At 43.2% G+C, this 17,660-nt stretch overlaps 1 protein-coding gene across 8 annotated transcripts in view; it reads left to right on the forward strand.

The window, feature by feature from the left end:
* The first annotated feature begins 1,145 nt into the window (after positions 1-1,145).
* The window catches only part of ldah (lipid droplet associated hydrolase), a 356,347-nt gene continuing 339,832 nt past the window's right edge, over positions 1,146-17,660 (forward strand). For 2 of the 8 annotated variants that reach the window (XM_068023300.1, XM_068023291.1), the window contains exon 1: positions 6,235-6,499. In XM_068023300.1, coding sequence (XP_067879401.1) covers positions 6,253-6,499 — 247 coding nt within the window. In that variant the 5' untranslated portion in view covers positions 6,235-6,252. The other 6 variants (XM_068023320.1, XM_068023329.1, XM_068023345.1 and 3 more) reach the window with 6 other exon arrangements.

The following is a 17,660-nucleotide window of genomic DNA, read 5'->3' on the forward strand; positions in this document are numbered from 1 at the left end:
AAGGCATTGCTCTGAGGAATGAACCAGCGAATGGCTGTCATTTATTTTGTTCAGCTGAAACAGTGTGTGTACATGTTATTTCTATCTGCAAAGAACAGGTCCCTGTGTATTAACATATGTCGCTTCCAGTATGCGCAAATGCACCACACTGTGAGCCCTACTGACAATCTTAAATTGGTTGTCAGCGTAATTCTTAGCACACTGTGGATTATTTAGCAAATATTGTCCAATTGCGGAATCACATCTAATGCCAGACATTGTGTTTTGCAAGCACGGGCTTGCTGAGTACGGACTATTCCTTGCCCATTGCGAACAGCGGAAGGGACATGTTGTTTAATACGATCTTTACAGACAGAAAGAACATGTATCCACATTGCGCCTGTTTCAGATGAACAAAATAAGTGACAGCCATTCGCTGGTTCATTCCTCAGGGCAATTCCTTGACCAATCAGAGTCAAGCTGCCTGGTTTAAATTTGAAACTAAGCTTGGCAGTTAACTGTCAGTCACCGTAAACTGGTGCATTCTTCATGGGCAACACCCCTACCAATCAGAGTTCACTTGCCAATCAGAACTCTCTTCTCATGCAGTATAAGTTGTTGTTTTACCTTACATTGGTTATTCTTCCATATTGCCCTGAGGAATGAACCAACGAATGGCTGTCATTTATTTTGTTCAGCTGAAACAGGTGCAATGTGTGTACATGTTCTTTCTGTCTGCAACGAAAAGGTGAAAAGAAGAAAAGCTTCGATAACATGTCTATTTTCAGCAATTTATGTCAATGTTAAAATAAGGCTGAATTATAAATTCTAGATAGGGGAAACCAGACATTACTGGGGAAGGAAAATAGGACAAGAGGTTCAGCTGCTACTGTGAAGCTCATAATAAATATTTTCGGATTGCATGCATACGTTCTGACTTCAACTATGCTTTCAAAGTTGCGAACATGTCATACTGCAGACAAGACTGTGAGCTATGCCCGTTGCCTATATATCAGAACAACAAACATGATAGAAAGTTAGCTGACTCCATTTATACTCACTCCTGATTCATATCTCCACAATGTAGAGTTCTGATTATTAGAAGTCATCCTCATTTGATTGTAAAAATTATTTAAATGACACTTTAAACCAAGGAACAGCTCCGTTTGTTTAAATGGTTTCAAAGTCCATCTCAGTATGTGAACAATTCAGAAGTTGACGAACACGGTTGAATAGAGAGAGTTCGCAGGCAATCATCACTGTAATGCACATTGCAATATGGTTATTTTATTTCATTCGAAATTATTGCATTTCCACCAAACCGAAAGGAAATAACATAAAAAGCAAAGGAATAATATTGCGCAGAAGCGACGGGGGAACAACATTGCGAGACAGGAGGGGAAGAAGATAGAGGACGGACAGGAGCTGCTGCACAGAAGAGGAGGAGGTAGGAAATTAAATGGAGTTTCCGAGAGAAAGAGAGGGAGAACTGGAACAGGGAGGGGAAAGAGAGAGAAACGGGAGGAAACAAAGAACAGCACAGGAACAGGCCATTCGGCCCTCCAAGCCTGCGCTGATCTTGATGCCTGCCTAAACTAAAACCTGCACTTCCGGGGTCCGTATCCCTCTATTCCCATCCTATTCATATATTTGTCAAGAGGCCTCTTAAACATCTCTATTGCACCTGCTTCCACCACCTCCCCCGGCAGCAGGTTCCAGGCACTCACCACCCTCTGTGTAAAAAACTTGCCTCGCACATCCCCTCTAAACTTTGCCCCTCACACCTTAAACCTATGTCCCCCGGTAACTGACTCTTCCACCCTGGGAAAAAGCTTCTGACTTTCCACTCTGTCCATGCCGCTCATAACTTTGTAAACCTCTATCATGTCGCCCCTCCACCTCCGTCGTTCCAGTGAAAACAATCTGAGTTTTTCCAACCTCTAGCTAATGCCCTCCAGACCAGGCAACATCCTGGTAAACCTCCTCTGTACCCTCTCCAAAGCCTCCACGTCCTTCTGGTAGTGTGGCGACCAGAATTGCACGCAATATTCTAAGTGTGACCTAACTAAGGTTCTGTACAGCTGCAACATGACTTGCCAATTTTTATACTCTATACCCCGACCGATGAAGGCAAGCATGCCGTATGCCTTCTTGACTACCTTATCCACCTGCATTGCCACTTTCAGTGACCTGTGGACCTGTACGCCCAGATCTCTCTGCTTGTCAATACTCCTAAGGGTTCTGCCATTTACTGTATACCTCCCACCTGCATTAGACCTTCCAAAATGCATTACCTCGCATTTGTCCGGATTAAACTCCATCTGCCATTTCTGCGCCCAAGTCTGCAACCGATCTATATCCTGCTGTATCCTCTGACAATCCTCATCACTATCCGCAACTCCACCAACTTTTGTGTCGTCTGCAAACTTACTAATCAGACCAGCTACATTTTCCTCCAAATCATTTATATATACTACAAACAGCAAAGGTCCCAGCACAGATCCCTGCGGACAGGGAGAGGAAGGGGGAGAGAAATGGGACGGGGAGGGGAAGGGGGAGAGAAATGGGACGGGGAGGGGAAGGGGGAGAGAAATGGGACGGGAAGGGGGAGAGAGAGAGAGAGAAATGGGACCAGGAGGGGGAGAGAGAGAGAGAAATGGGACCAGGAGGGGGAGAGAGAGAGAGAAATGGGACCAGGAGGGGGAGAGAGAGAGAGAAATGGGACCAGGAGGGGGAGAGAGAGAGAGAAATGGGACCAGGAGGGGGGGAGAGAGAGAGAGAAATGGGACCAGGAGGGGGAGAGAGAGAAATGGGACCAGGAGGGGGAGAGAGAGAGAGAGAAATGGGACCAGGAGGGGGAGAGAGAGAGAGAGAGAAATGGGACCAGGAGGGGGAGAGAGAGAGAGAGAGAAATGGGACCAGGAGGGGGAGAGAGAGAGAGAGAGAAATGGGACCAGGAGGGGGAGAGAGAGAGAGAGAGAGAAATGGGACCAGGAGGGGGAGAGAGAGAGAGAGAGAGAAATGGGACCAGGAGGGGGAGAGAGAGAGAGAGAGAAATGGGACCAGGAGGGGGAGAGACAGACAGACAGAGAGAGAAATGGGAAAGGGAGGGGGGGGTAAGAGAGAATGAGGGAGAGAGAAATGGGACAGGGAGCGGGACAAGAGAGAGAGAAATGGGACATAGGGGGAGAGAGAGGGAGGGAGGGAAAGGGCAAATGGGGAGAGAGAGAGAGGGAAATGGGACATGGTGAGAGAGGGAGTGAAATGGGACATTGAGAGAGAGAGAGGGACAGAAATGGGACATGGAGAGAGAGAGGGACAGAAATGGGACATGGAGAGAGAGAGGGACAGAAATGGGACATGGAGAGAGAGAGGGACAGAAATGGGACATGGAGAGAGAGAGGGAGGGAAATGGGACATGGAGAGAGGGAGAGAGAGGGCGGAAAATGGGACATGGGGAGGGAGAGAGAGGGAGGGAAATGGGACATGGGGAGAGAGAGGGAGGGAAATGGGACATGGGGAGGGAGAGAGAGGGAGGGAAATGGGACATGGAGAGAGAGGGAGGAAAATGGGACATGGGGAGGGAGAGAGAGGGAGGGAAATGGGACATGGAGAGAGAGGGAGGAAAATGGGACATGGGGAGGGAGAGAGAGGGAGGGAAATGGGACATGGGGAGGGAGAGAGAGGGAGGGAAATGGGACATGGAGAGAGAGGGAGGAAAATGGGACATGGGGAGGGAGGGGAATGGCACACGAGAGAGAGAGAGAGAGAGAGAGGGTATTGGCACATGGGAGGGAGGGAGAGAAATGGGGCATGGAGAGGGAGAGAAAAATGGGACAGAGCGGGGGAGAGAGGGAGAGAAATGGGACTAAAAGGAAAATGGGACAGCAAAAGTGAGAGAGATGGGACAGAATGACACACAAATGAAACATGCTTGTTCAGATGGTGATCTCACTGACTGAATGAATGACACCAGGCAGTCTGGGCTGTTGCTTGACCATGAGTTGGATTCATCGTGCCGATACTTCAGGATTGCTGCTGAGTCTTTGGCGAAGTTATTGTGTGAAATTACATAAATGCATAAATAAACAGTGTAATTAATAAAGGTATATTTGAACTATTAACAATTGTAGTGCAACATTAGTATTATGTCGCTGATTTATAAACTCAAATGCCATTGTCATATATAATGTTCATATTTATAGTATGTTAATGTCCATTGTCATTTAGACTAATTTATAAAATGTTATACAATATTGTGTCAGCTTTATGTAATGTTATCTGATACATGATACATTATATTCTACTGTGTACGTGTAATCAATTTTACATTGCTATATAGTTATAAAAGTGTAAGAACAATTGGGTAATATAGAGAGCATAGTCAACATTTTATAAATAACTACTGCTGTCAAGATACTATCGTACTCACACCCAGCATAATGTTCATACATAAATAGATATAAATAAAACAAACTAGTGATCATATACAAAATGTTGGGATATTATCTTATTAGATATTAAAAACAGTGAGAGATCCCAGGATTCCTAAGACACTTTGCTGGTAGGCAGTGTTCTTGCCATAATGATTAATGACTAATTGATTACAATGGGGCAGGGCCCAATATTACATGACTCCCTCAAAAAAAAGCTTCTTCAATGTCTAAATATATAGTCAACCTAAAATTCCTCTTTACAGTACCTGAGAAACCAGCACAGCACAGACAAGATATGCCATATTGATCAATCATAATTGTTAAGAATTAAAATGGCAGTATCAGTGGTCCTTGAGCTTTTGAAAGAACTTGTGGACTTTTGAGGATGATTGGCAAATGTACCAAGTAAATATACCACGCAATGCAGCATTCAGTGATCTACGAAGGAAAATAGGCAGTTAAAGTATAATAGAAAAAATTAATAATGTATGAAGTCTGAAGACAAGTGAAGCCGAGAATTGACCCATATTCCTTAGGGACAATCCTTTGCGCAGAACGGGCCCTTAAGCTTAGCCACTCACTGCCTCTGAGTATATAACCTCCGTTTAATGATGAATTCATGGGAGGGTTGCAGGGTTTAATGAGGTGACAGCAATAGTGAAGGGTGAAGCCATGAAGTGGTTTAAAAGCAAGGCTGAAAATTTTAAATTGGAGCGGTTGGAGGACTGGGAGCCAATGTAGGTCAGCAAGGATGGGAATGTTTGGTGAATGGGACCTGCTGTGGGATTGGATACATTCAGCAGAGTTTTGCATGAGCTAAAGTTTGTGGAGGTTGAGAGATCAGTCATGAGAGCATTTCAATAGTCGAGTCTGGGAGTGGTTATGGCATGGATGGGGGTTTCAGTGGCAAATGATCTGAGGCAGGGTTGGAGATGGGTGGACTTTATGATGGAGAGTACGTGGGGTTCGGAAGCTCATCTTGGGGTTGAATACAGTAGTTGATTTCCAAAATTGCAGCCAGTATGGTTTGGCTTGAGGCAATGTCTGGGGAGGGAAATGGAATCACTGGTGCTATTTGGTAGTTTTGTGGCAAAGACTGAAGATGATGGCATAAGTCTTCCTGGTGTTTAACTGGAGGATATTGTAGCTCACCATGACTGGATTATCAGACAAGGAGTCTGACATAATAGCAATGGAGGGGTTGGCAGAAGTGGAGCTGGAGAGGTACAATATCGAAGGAGAGCAGACCATTTAAAATGCCAGCTCTCCCATTTCCCTACCCCATAGCTTCTTAAGCTCTGGACTACTTTCTTCATCTATAACTTTCTTGGTACGGCATTTGCATTTTAAGAACGGGCTGTCTTTACTTGACAGAGTTGAAAGACAAAGTTCAAAAGATCATGGATTTTTATGATGGTGTATTGAGATTCAAGACTAGATTGTTTCATAAGTTTACAAATAATTAATAGGTGAAAGACTTAACCTGTTTCTAAATTAAACCATACTGAAGTTTTGCATTGAAACTTTTATTGAGGGGCTTACACTTTGTTTTACATTTAATCTGATTTTAGTAATGTGATTTCCACTCTTCAAAACTCCACACAACTGCAATCTTGCTGAATTTATTATTTTATTTGTTCATAGGATATGGGTGTCGCTGGCAGGGCCAGCATTGGTTGCCCATCACTAATCGAGAAGGTGGTGGTGAGCTACATTCTTGAACTGTTGCAGTCCATCTGGTGCAGGTACACCCACTGCTATTAGGGAGGGAGTTCCAGGATTTTGATCCAGCGACTTCCAAGTCAGGATGGTATGTGGCTTGGAGGGGAACTTGCAGATGGTGGTGTTCTCCTGCATCTGCTGCCCTTATCTTTCTAGGTGGAAGAGGTCATGGGTTTGGAATGTGCTGTCAAAGGAGCCTTTGGTGAATTGCTGCAGTGCATCTTGTATATGGTACACACTGCTGCCACTGTGCGTCAGTGATGGAAGGAGTGAATGTTTAAGGTGGGGTGCCGATCAAGTTGGCTGCTTTGTCTTGGATGGTGTCGAGCTTCCTGAGTGTTGTTGGAGCTGCACTCATCCAGGTAAGTGGACAGTATTCCATCACATCCCTGACTTGTGTCTTGTATATGGTGGACAGGCTTTGGGCAGTTAGGAGGCGGGTTACTCGCTGCAGAATTACCAGCCTCTGACCTCTTGTAGCCACAGTATTTAATTGGCTGGTCCAATTCAGTTTCTGGTCAATGGTATCCCTCAGGATGTTGATAGTGGGGAATTCAGCGATGGTAATACCGTTGAACATCAAGGGGAGATGGTTATATTCTCTTTTGATTGAGATGGTCATTGCCTGGCACTTGTGTGGCATGAATGTTACTTGTCACTTATCAGCTCAAGCCTGGATGTTGTCCAGGTCTTGCTGCATCTGGATATGAGTTGCTTCAGTTTCTGTGGAGTCGCGAATGATGCTGAACATTGTGCAATCATCAGCGAGCATCCCCACTTCTGACCTTATAACGGAGGGAAGGTCATTGATAAAGCAGCTGAAGATGGTTGGGCCGAGGACACTACCCTGAGGAACTCCTGCAGTAACGTCCTGGAGCTGAGATGATTGACCTCCAACAACCACAGCCATCTTCCTTTGTGCTAGGTATGACTCCAACCAGTGGAGAGTTTTCCCCCGATTCCTATTGACCAATTTGGTTAGGGTTCCTTGATACCACACTCGGTCAAATGCTGTCTTGATATCAAGGGAAGTCACTCTCGCCTCACCGCTTGAGTTCAGCTCTTTTGTCCATTTTTGGATCGAGGCTGTAATGAGGGCTGAATGGCCCTGGCGGAACCCAAACTGAGCATTGGTGAACAGGTAATTGTTGTTGAGGTGGCGTTTGATAGCACTGTCGACAACCCCTTCCATCACTTTGCTGATGATCGGGAGTAGACTGATGGGTGTTAGTTAGCCAGATTGGATTTGTCCTGCTTTTTGTGTATAGGACATACCTGTGCAATTTTCCCCATTTTTGGGTAAATGCCAGTGTTGTAGCTGTACTGGATCAACTTAGCACGGGGTGCAGCAAGTTCGGCAGCACGAGTCTTCAGTACTACAGGCGGGATGTTGTCAGGACCCATAGCCTTTGCAGCATTCAGTGCCTTCAGCTGTTTCTTGATATCACATGGAGTGGATCGAATTGGCTGAAGACTGGCATCTGTGATGCTGGGAACCTCAGGAGGAGGCCGGAATAGATCATCCACTTGTCACTTCTGGCTGAAGATAGTCGCAAATGCTTCAGCCTTTTATTTTGCACTGATGTGCTGGGCACCCCTTCATTGAGGATATAATTGTAGAGCCTTCTCCTCCGGTTAATTATCAGCGCTCATAATGTGTCAGATAGCATAATATGCTGTAGATTTGCTGTTCAAAGTTTCTTGGGAGGGAAAAGGACTCCACTTGAACAACTGCATTTAACTTGTCACTGTCTGAACAGTCTTTATTTAGAGTTTTGTTCATTAAGTTTTGGCTAATATTTTGGCATCTGTTCATCATTGATGAAACAACTTTCTGCACAGTATTGAAAAAGTAAGTAAGAAGCATAGTGGCATCTGAGTAAAATTAGAGAACATTCATCCATGATTATTGCTCATTCGGGTGTTCCAAGTCAACTCCTGTGAAGCACCTTGGGATGTTGTACTATGTTAAAGGCGCTGTTTATATGCAAGCTGTTGTTGAAGGGGATTTGGGATACTTGGTCATCCGGTAGCTTTAGATTCATTTCCTATTTCACTTCACAGATTTCTGTGGGTGCTCCGTTTCTATTTTTTTTTGCTGTGTGCAATTGGGGAAAGAGCTGGGGTGGAGAAGGGCGTTAAAAACTTGTACAGCAGTGGAAAGCTAAAATCTCACTTGGGTGGGTAGTGGGCTGGGGATGGTACTGGTGGGGGCAGGGTGGGAACAGGTAGAGTTGCTCACTAGATAGTTTACTGTAATGCCATAGTTACTGCTGTGTCTGAAGGATAAGTACGTGGGATTGATTCAGGACACTGAACAGGCTCTATCTTCAATCTGTTATGTTGACAGTGCCACCTACTGATGCAGCACCTTTGGAATCCTGAGACCACTCACTGTTTTTAATATATAGTAGATTAACAGTTGGTAACAGCTAGAGGTTGGTAGGTAAGATGTAGAATACATCAGTCAAGAAAGGAAGTGGTACATGCCAGATTCAGATGGATAAAATATTAGTCATGTATAAATCAAAAAACTTTTCACTGTTTATCCCCATTCTAAGAGTGGTGAGGGCATCCTGGTGTTTTTGGGTGGTCTGGAATGCTGATTTCATAGAGATAAAGAAATCGGTGTGAAAACTGCTTGGTGAAAATTCATGTTGCAGCAGATTATAGTGTTGACATTTCTCCAGCAGTTGTCATGGTTTTACATGCGGCACAGGAAATGGTTGTCTCAGTTTGAGTTTAACTGAATGACGGGCAGTGTAAGCCAACCCAAACCTCTGAACTGTAGCTCAGACTAGCTTGTTCATTTCTGTCTTACAGGCAAGCAAAATAAAATAATCTTATGAATGAGGAAAGCTGCAATTTATTCACAAGTGATAAGGTTTGCAATTGAAGGAAGTAAAACTTTCCATTGCTACTGGCTGAACATTATATTTTTGTACCATTTGTTTTTAAAGACTTTTTAAATTATGCATTGAGAGCACTTTAATAGTTTAAAATATTTTTCAAATTAAATTAGCCTTTTATGTGTGACTGAATGACATGTCTATACAAAATCATGGCACCCTTAACTATTAAAAAATATACATTTTTTAATTACATACCTTACTAGCATTAAAGGCAGCTCTTTGTACAGCCAGCTGCTTGTTTCCTTTTCACAGAGAAATGTTGCATCAAAAGGTGCAGAGTTGAGGCTAAATTTGCTCAATTATCATAAGGGATTTGAAGAACACAGTTTATAAGAATTAAGTGGGTTGGAATTTTTACCCTGAAAAGTGACTTTCACCATTTTCCTTTTAAAAAGTAGAGAGTATAGATTAATCAGTATCTTATTGTTTTTAATGTTTGTATTTTCTCTGATAATTGTTATTCAAATCATATGCTTTAATGTTACTGGTGAAATTTTCTGGGAGGCATCACTGAGCCAAAGCACAGGGAGCTGAATTGACTTGCGGTTGAGACGACAAGATCATTGAATCACTGGGTCAACAACAGTTTCTGGTTATTAGTTTAGCTGTCTCATACAGTTGGGCTGAATAATTCCTTAATGCCATTTCCTGCCAGTAATGTTATCAATACCCATTTCTTCTCTCCCCCCACCCCCACCCCCCTCTCCTCCAAGGGTAACAACCCAGTTTCGTTAAGCTTTTTAGCATTTACCTCCAACTTGGATTTTGGATGGAATTTCCTGTCGGGGTGTAATTGGGAATTTACACTCACAATTATGCTAACTTGTGCACCCATTTTTGCCAATGTCTCTTTCTATCCAAATTTTCTGCCAATCTTCTTTACATACACTGTAACATAAACTTTTTTTTAGTGTAATTTGCCTGAAATTGGCCAACCAGCGCAAAAGAACAAGGAATTTCAAGCTCAAATTACATCCAATGCAAATCGTGTATCTGTGCTCTTTTGCACTGGTTTAAAAACATTGCACTGGTAGCCAGCCTTGCCCACAAAACTGACCAGGCCTCCAGATCACATTACTCTCCATGGCAAATTTTTGCTAATTGCACCCCTTTGTGGCTTTGGGGAGGCTCCTAAAGTTAATCTTATTTTTTAGGCATAAAGGCACTAACAGCTTCTGAATATTAAATATTTAATCTACTAAGAAACTTACTACGATACACCAGTGAAACTAGTTAAATGATTGTGTATAATTTTTGAAAGTCATTTTCAGTTATTTAAAATCAGCTTGCTCACAGGTGTTGGACTAGACATTCTGATTAAAAATGCTTGTTTTTGTGATAACTTGCCCTTAGCTGAAAATGGATTTAATAGTTTTCCTGTTTCATTTTTGCAGTAACAAGAGAAAGGAAGAGAGGCACATAGAACCAAAGAGATGTGAGAACCTTTGGTGTCTCATGCTGTTTGGGTTTGATATTTTCAATGTCAAGACTATGCAGAAAACCAGCTTAAAAGCAAATAAAATGTTTGGCGCATAACCAGAGTATTGAAGTATAGCACAGAAATTGCTGTTGCTAATATTATCAGACTAACACATAACATGTTTTTTCAGAATTCCTCCATCCGTTAATCTAAATTGGTGAAAAGTAAGTTTCAAACAGATATTAAGGAAGAAAAACTTTCAACATCGGGAAAATTGAAGGATTAAGTTTATGATCAAAAACAACAGGCTGAATTTTGCTGTGGTAATGACGGTGAAACTGTCAGTACTCACCGTCATTACTCCTCTGAAACTCAGCGACTTTGGGAGTCCACACATGCTCAGAATAACATGGAAATCCAGAAGATGCTTTGGGTGATTCAACGTTCCTCCAGAGGCTGCACTGTTGAGGTCCTCTCAGTGCAATTGCTAAGCAATCAGTGAATTGATGAAAACCCTTGAAAAATCTACATTTTGTTGAATGAGGTGCAACTGGGTTTTTAATAGTATACTAATTTCATAATTACTGCTAAGCACACTCACTGGCCCTGAAAAGATAATTTTATATTTGTGGAATGTCAAATTTCTCCATTGTGATTTTAAAAAATTCCACATTTTTTTGAAGTAATAGATTTAAAATTTGTTTATTTTAACTTCTAAATCCAAACATAATCATTTATTTTGCTATCTGAAAATTTAAATTATAAGTGAAGGGATTCAATGCATTCAACATCCTAGTTTGCTATTTATGAGAATAATTCAACATGGTTTGCAATTTTCCCTCTAAGCTGCACGACCATGCAGCAACTCGGAAGTCCCCATCTAAGCCGGGCACATGTCGGCCCCTTTAAGCTACTGCATGTGCGTAGCTGGACAAAAAAATTTAAAGAGTCCATGCATTTAAACAAATAGAGGGAATGATGGTGGTTGGTTGCTTACCCTGCTTGCTGACATCATTGTTGCTGGACACCTGGACATCTCTTTGACTTGGCGCTGGAATTGAACTGCTGTTGGGAAAGGGGAAGTCCGCACAACAGAGTTTGCTAGACCTTTTATGGGCAGCTATCTTTGAGGTCAGCTGCGAGGGCCTTTGCCTCATTGCTGACTGCAAAATCCAACCCAATGAGACCAATTGCAAATCCACTTGAACTTGTGGCTCGGTGTATATTTTATAAGAGTGAGAAGCATCAAAATAGGCTAGAGGTTTAAACCAAAAGTAGTGAATTGCACTCCAAATAAGAGAAATTTGAAAGAACTATGTTTGAGGGAAGGATGAATAATCATGTACATAGTTTGCTACTGCTAGTGATTTTAAAAATTTGCCGACTGTTTTCTCAGCTGTAACCTGTAACATTATTAGTTTGATAGCTGCGTTATTATTTTTCTGTCAGTTTTCTGCTGAATTGTGTACATGGGGATAATCATTATTTTGTTGTGTGATCCAGGTATATTGTAATGCTTGACTGTTCAGGGCTGCTCTTTGGATCTTTAACTGCATTAGACACTTTGTTATTTGTTGTGGTGTTGATCAAGATACTCTCACATATTGGCCTGAATTTTGAGAGGCCACCTAAGGTCGGATCGGCGGTTGGGGGTGGGGGGTGGTGGGGGGGGTGCCAGGTAGGCATGGACATGGAGTATCTTGACAGGTGGTGGTGGGGTGGAGGGCCCTTCACCCAAGCAATCTTGCTGGGGGCGGGATAGGTTCATGATGGCCTTCCCGCCCAGAGGCAAATTGAGGCCCTTAACTGGCCTATTCATGGGATCTTACCGGGGGGTGAGGGCCTCTGCCACACGGGGAGGACGCCTCCATGGGCAATTTGTGGCCCACAGAGGACCCCCACCGGGAACAACTTTACCACCTGGGACCCCCTCTTCCTTGGACTGCATGTCCAACCCCCTCCACACCCCTCACCAGAGCCTTCCAGACTGGCCCTGGCAACCCCACTTCACCTACCTCTGTTCCGCTGGGCCTGGGTCCGAGGCCTCTGCAGTAATGGCAGTGGCGCTGAAGTACTGCTGAGCTGCTGGCCTTCTGATAGACCGGCTGCCCTTGGAGGTGGGATACCTGTCCCTTTAAAGTCTTGGCAGGGATGGGGATCCCGCCTCCTAAAACTTTGATTCAAAATGACTGGAGGATCACTGCAGCGGGATGAGGTTGGGGGGGGGGGGGGGTGCGGGGGTTGGTGGCGGAGGTGGCCAGGAGTGGTGGGGCTCGAAAAAGTAGAGGTGGGATTCCCTCCACCTTTATGGCCCATGCTGGGAGCCCCATCTCCAGCACAATCTCCAGCCCATTGTTGTGCTTTTCTTCCCATTAATTGGTGGAGGGCTTGACCCCCCTCTGCTGAGAGTGCGCCATTATTTCCTTCTTACAGAAATCTCTTCTGGACCCAACACAGACAAACTTAAGTAAAATTAGGTGAACGCCGCCATTTATAATTTTTGCTCTTTAGAAATTGCAATTTCCAATTTAAAACAGAAAATGCTGGAAATACTCAGCAGGTCTGGCAGCAACTGTGGAGAGAGAAACAGAGTTAACGTTTCAGGTCACTGACCTTTCATCAGAACTCGTCTTATTGGAAAAGCACAGTCCAGCAGCAGATAGTGAAGACCATTATGTGCTAGTGTCAGACCCTGTGTAGATTCATCAGTTATGTGGGCTAACAGCAATATTTAGAACTGGGATTGATGATGATGGCATGAGGGAGTACTGGTAGCTCATTGTAATAACCATCTGAGTGTAATTCACAGGCTATAATAAAGGATGAAATATCTAATGACCAAAGTATTAGCTTAACACAATGGTGCCTCTGCTTCTTCTGAGTTGGAAGGTCAAGATGCATCAGTAATGGAGTTGTTGATGAATCATAGTAATCAATCTCCATTAATTAGCCTGTAACAGACTGAGTCAAGAGCAGTGGAGAATTCCCAGCAGTGGAAATCTTTGGGAACTGTACTTCAAAGGAGCATTGTGAACTGTGAGGAGGATAGTGTAGAACTTCAAAAGGACAGAGCCTAGTTGGTGGAATGGGCAGACAAGTGGCAGATGAAGTTCAATGCAGAGAAATGTGGAGTGATTCATTTTGGTAGGAAGAATTTGGAGAGACAATATAAAATAAAGGATACTATTCTAAAGGGGGTGCAGGAGCAGAGAGACCTGTGTGTATATATGCATAAGCCATTGAAGGTGGCAGGACAGGTTTAGAGAGCAGTTAATAAAGCCCAGGATACTGTATGCTTTATTGATAGGGGCATAGAGTACAAGAGCAAGGAAGTTATTTTAGATTTAGAGATACAGCACTGAAACAGGCCCTTCGGCCCACCGGGTCTGTGCTGACCATTAACCACCCATTTATACTAATCCTACACTAATCCCATATTCCTATCACATCCTCATCTGTCCCTATATTTCCCTACCGCCTACCGATACTAGTGACAATTTATAATGGCCAATTCACCTATCAACCTGCAAGTCTTTTGGCTGTGGGAGGAAACCGGAGCACCCGGAGGAAACCCACGCAGACACAGGGAGAACTTGCAAACTCCACACAGGCAGTACCCAGAATTGAACCCGGGTCACTGGAGCTGTGAGGCTGCGGTGCTAACCACTGCGCCACTGTGCCGCCCATGTTTGACACTACTAAGACACTACTATTGTATCCAGTTCTGGGCACCGCACTTTCGGAAAGATGTGAAGGCATTGGAGAGAGTACAGAAAAGATTCTCAAGAATGGTTCCAGGGATGAGGAACTTCAGTTATGAAGATAGATTGGAGAAGTTAGGACTGTTTTCTTTGGAGAAGAGAAGGCTGAGAGGAGATTTGATAGAGGTATTCAAAATCATGAGAGGTCTGGACAGAGTAGATAGAGAGAAACTGTTCCCACTTGTGAATGGTTCGAGAATGAGAGGGCACAGATTTAAAGTATTTGGTAAGAGAAACAAAAGTGATATGAGGAAAGTTGTTTTCATGCAGCAAGTGGTTAAGGTCTGGAATGTACTGCCTGAGAGTGTGGTGGAGGCAGGTTCAATTGAAGCATTCAAAAGGGAATTAGACAGTTATATGAAAAGGAAAAATGTGCAGGGTTATGGGGAGAAAGTGGGGCATGGAACTGAGTGAATTGCTCTTTCGGAGAGCCAGTGCAGACACGATGGGCCGAAAGCCCTCCTTCTGCACTGTAACAATTCTGTGATTCAAAAGGTACCTGTATCTCCCAAGCATGCAACAGATGTCATGTTTCAGATTATTCATATATTGTATCCCAAAATATAATTTTCTGAAAGAAATCTAATTTGTATTTGAATGAAACAATATTAGCTGCTTCCACAAATACAAAAGCTAAATACTGTGGATGCTAGAAATCGGAAGCAGAAACAGAAAATGCTGGAAATACTCAGCCAGTCTGGCAGCATCTGTGGAGAGAAAAACAGAGTTTACGTTTCAGGTCTGTGTGACCTTTCATCAGAACAGATGAAAGGTCACACGGGCCTGAAGCATTAACTCTGTTTCTCTCTCCACAGATGCTGTCTGACCTGTTGAGTAATTCCAGCATTTTCGGTTTTTGTTTCCATCTGCTTCCACTGTCTCTCTAGGGAGTCACAGGCTATTCTCTCTTCTACTGGTTTACTTCTCACCCTCTAAAATAATGTTTCATAGATATGCTTCCTATTTCAGTTTCAATTTAGATTTAATCTTATAGGAATAAATTTATTTTCCAGTCTAGCAATCTGATATTTGAATATTTTCCACTTCTGATCTATCTAATTGCTAACTTCTACTTAACTAATTTGGATCAAATTCCTTCTTATCTTAATGAACTTTGCCTTTTTTTTATACAGCACTCTAATCTTGCACTTTTCATTATCTTTTTCTGTACTTACAGCAAACTTAACTATGCTGTGGCTTTTATTTCCCAATTATTCTCTTACTTTCACGTAAGCTATTTGTCCCACTTTATTCACTAGAACAAAATCAAAATGCTGCTCTCTTTGTGAAATTATAAGTATACTGATATAAGAAGCAGTCCTGAACCAGTGAAAAATGTATTCCTCATTTTCACCGTAAACATTAACTTTGTTTCTCCGTTCTCCTGGATCTCTCCCTTTGCCATCTTAACCTCTGGTTTTTTTTGACAACTGCCAGCATGATATTGGCCATCTCAGTTTCTCCACTTCTCTTACTAATCTGTCCTTCATGAGTCTTTGGAGTTCTCTTCCTCAAACGGCAGTGGAAGCAGAGTTTTTGAATATTTTTAAGGCAGAGGTTGATAAGCAAGGGGGTGGAAGGTTATCGGGGGTAGGTGGAAATGTGGAGTAATCAGTCCAGCCATGAACTTATTGAATGGTGGAGCAGGCTCGAAGGACTGAGTGGCCTGCTCCTGCTCCTAATTCGTATGTTCTCTGAACCTGTAGCACTCCATTCTATTAGTTGTGACCTTTAAATCATCATCAAATCTGCTGTAAAAGGCAGTGCTGTTGTTGCATGCCTGTTACATAGAAAATAGGAGCAGGCGTAGGCCATTTGGCCCTTCGAGCCTGCTCTGCCTTTCATTATGATTATGGCTGATCATTCAACTCGGTAACCTGTTCCTGCTTTCGCCCCATATCCTTTGATCCCTTTAGACCCAAGAGCTATATCTAACTCCTTCTTGAAAACATACAATATTTTGGCCTCAACTGCTTTCTGTGGCAGCGAATTCCACAGGCTCACCACTCTCTAGATGAAGAAATTTCTCCTCATCTCAGTCCTGAAAGGTTTACCCCATATCTTTCGACTATGACCCCTGGTTCTGGACTCCCCCACCATCAGGAACATCCTTCCTGCATCGACCCTGTCAAGTCCTGTTAGAATTTTATATGTTTCTATGAGATCCCCCCTCACTCTTCTGAACTCTAGTGATTATAATCCTAACTGACTCAATCTCTCCTCATACGTCAGTCCCGCCATCCCAGCAATCTGTCTGGTAAACCTTTGTTGCACTCTCTCTACAGCAAGAACATCCTTCCTCAGATAAGGAGACCAAAACTGCACACAATATTCCAGGTGTGGCCTCACTAAGGCCCTGTATAATTGCAGCAAGACATCCCTGCTCCTGTACTCGAATCTTCTCGCTATGAAAGCCAACACACCATTTGCCTCTTTTACCGCCTGTTGCACCTGCATGCTTACCTTCAGTAACTGGTGTACGAGAACACCCAGGTCTCTCTGCATATTCCACTCTCAATTTATATCCATTCAGATAATCTGTCTTCCTGTTTTTGCTCCCAAAGTGGATAACCTCACATTTATCCACCTTATACTGCATCTGCCATGCATTAGCCCACTCACTCAACTTGTCCAAATCACCCTGAAGCCTCTCTGCATCCTCCTCACAACTCACCCTCCCACCCAGTTTTGTGTCATCTGCAAATTTGGAGACATTACATTTAATTCCCTCATCTAAATCATTAATGTATATTGTGAATAGCTGGGGTCCTAGCGCCGATTCCTGCAGTACCCCACCACTCACTGCCTGCCATTGGGAAAAAGACTCATTTATCCCTACTCTTTGTTTCCTGTCTGCCAACCAATTTTCTATCCGTCGCAATACCCCCAATCCCATGCGCTTTAATCTTACACACTAATCTCTTATGTGGGATTTTGTCGAAAGCCTTCTGAAAGTCCAAATAAACCATATCCACTGGCTCCCCCTCATCAACTCTACTAGTTACATCCTCGAAAAATTCTAGTAGATTTGTCAAGCATGATTTCCCTTTTGTAAATGCTGCCTCTGCCTGATTCTACCACTGTTCTCTAATTGCTCTGCTATAAAATCTTTGATAATGGTCTCTAGAGTTTTCCCCACTACTGACATCAGGCTGACTGGTCTATAATTCCCTTCTTTCTCTCTACCTCCCTTTTTAAATAGTGGGGTTACATTAGCTACCCTCCAATCTGTAGGAACTGTTCCAGAGTCTATAGAATCTTGGAAGATGACCACCAATTCATCCACTATTTCTAGGGCCACTTCCTTAAGTACTCTGGGATGTTGATTATCAAGCCCTGGGGATTTATCGGCCTTCAATCCCATCAATTTCCCCAACACCATTTCTCTACTAATACTGATTTCTTTCAGTTCCCCTCTCTCACTAAGCCC

The sequence above is a fragment of the Heterodontus francisci genome, chromosome 3 (assembly GCF_036365525.1).
Source record: "Heterodontus francisci isolate sHetFra1 chromosome 3, sHetFra1.hap1, whole genome shotgun sequence".
NCBI classification, from domain to species: domain Eukaryota; kingdom Metazoa; phylum Chordata; class Chondrichthyes; order Heterodontiformes; family Heterodontidae; genus Heterodontus; species Heterodontus francisci.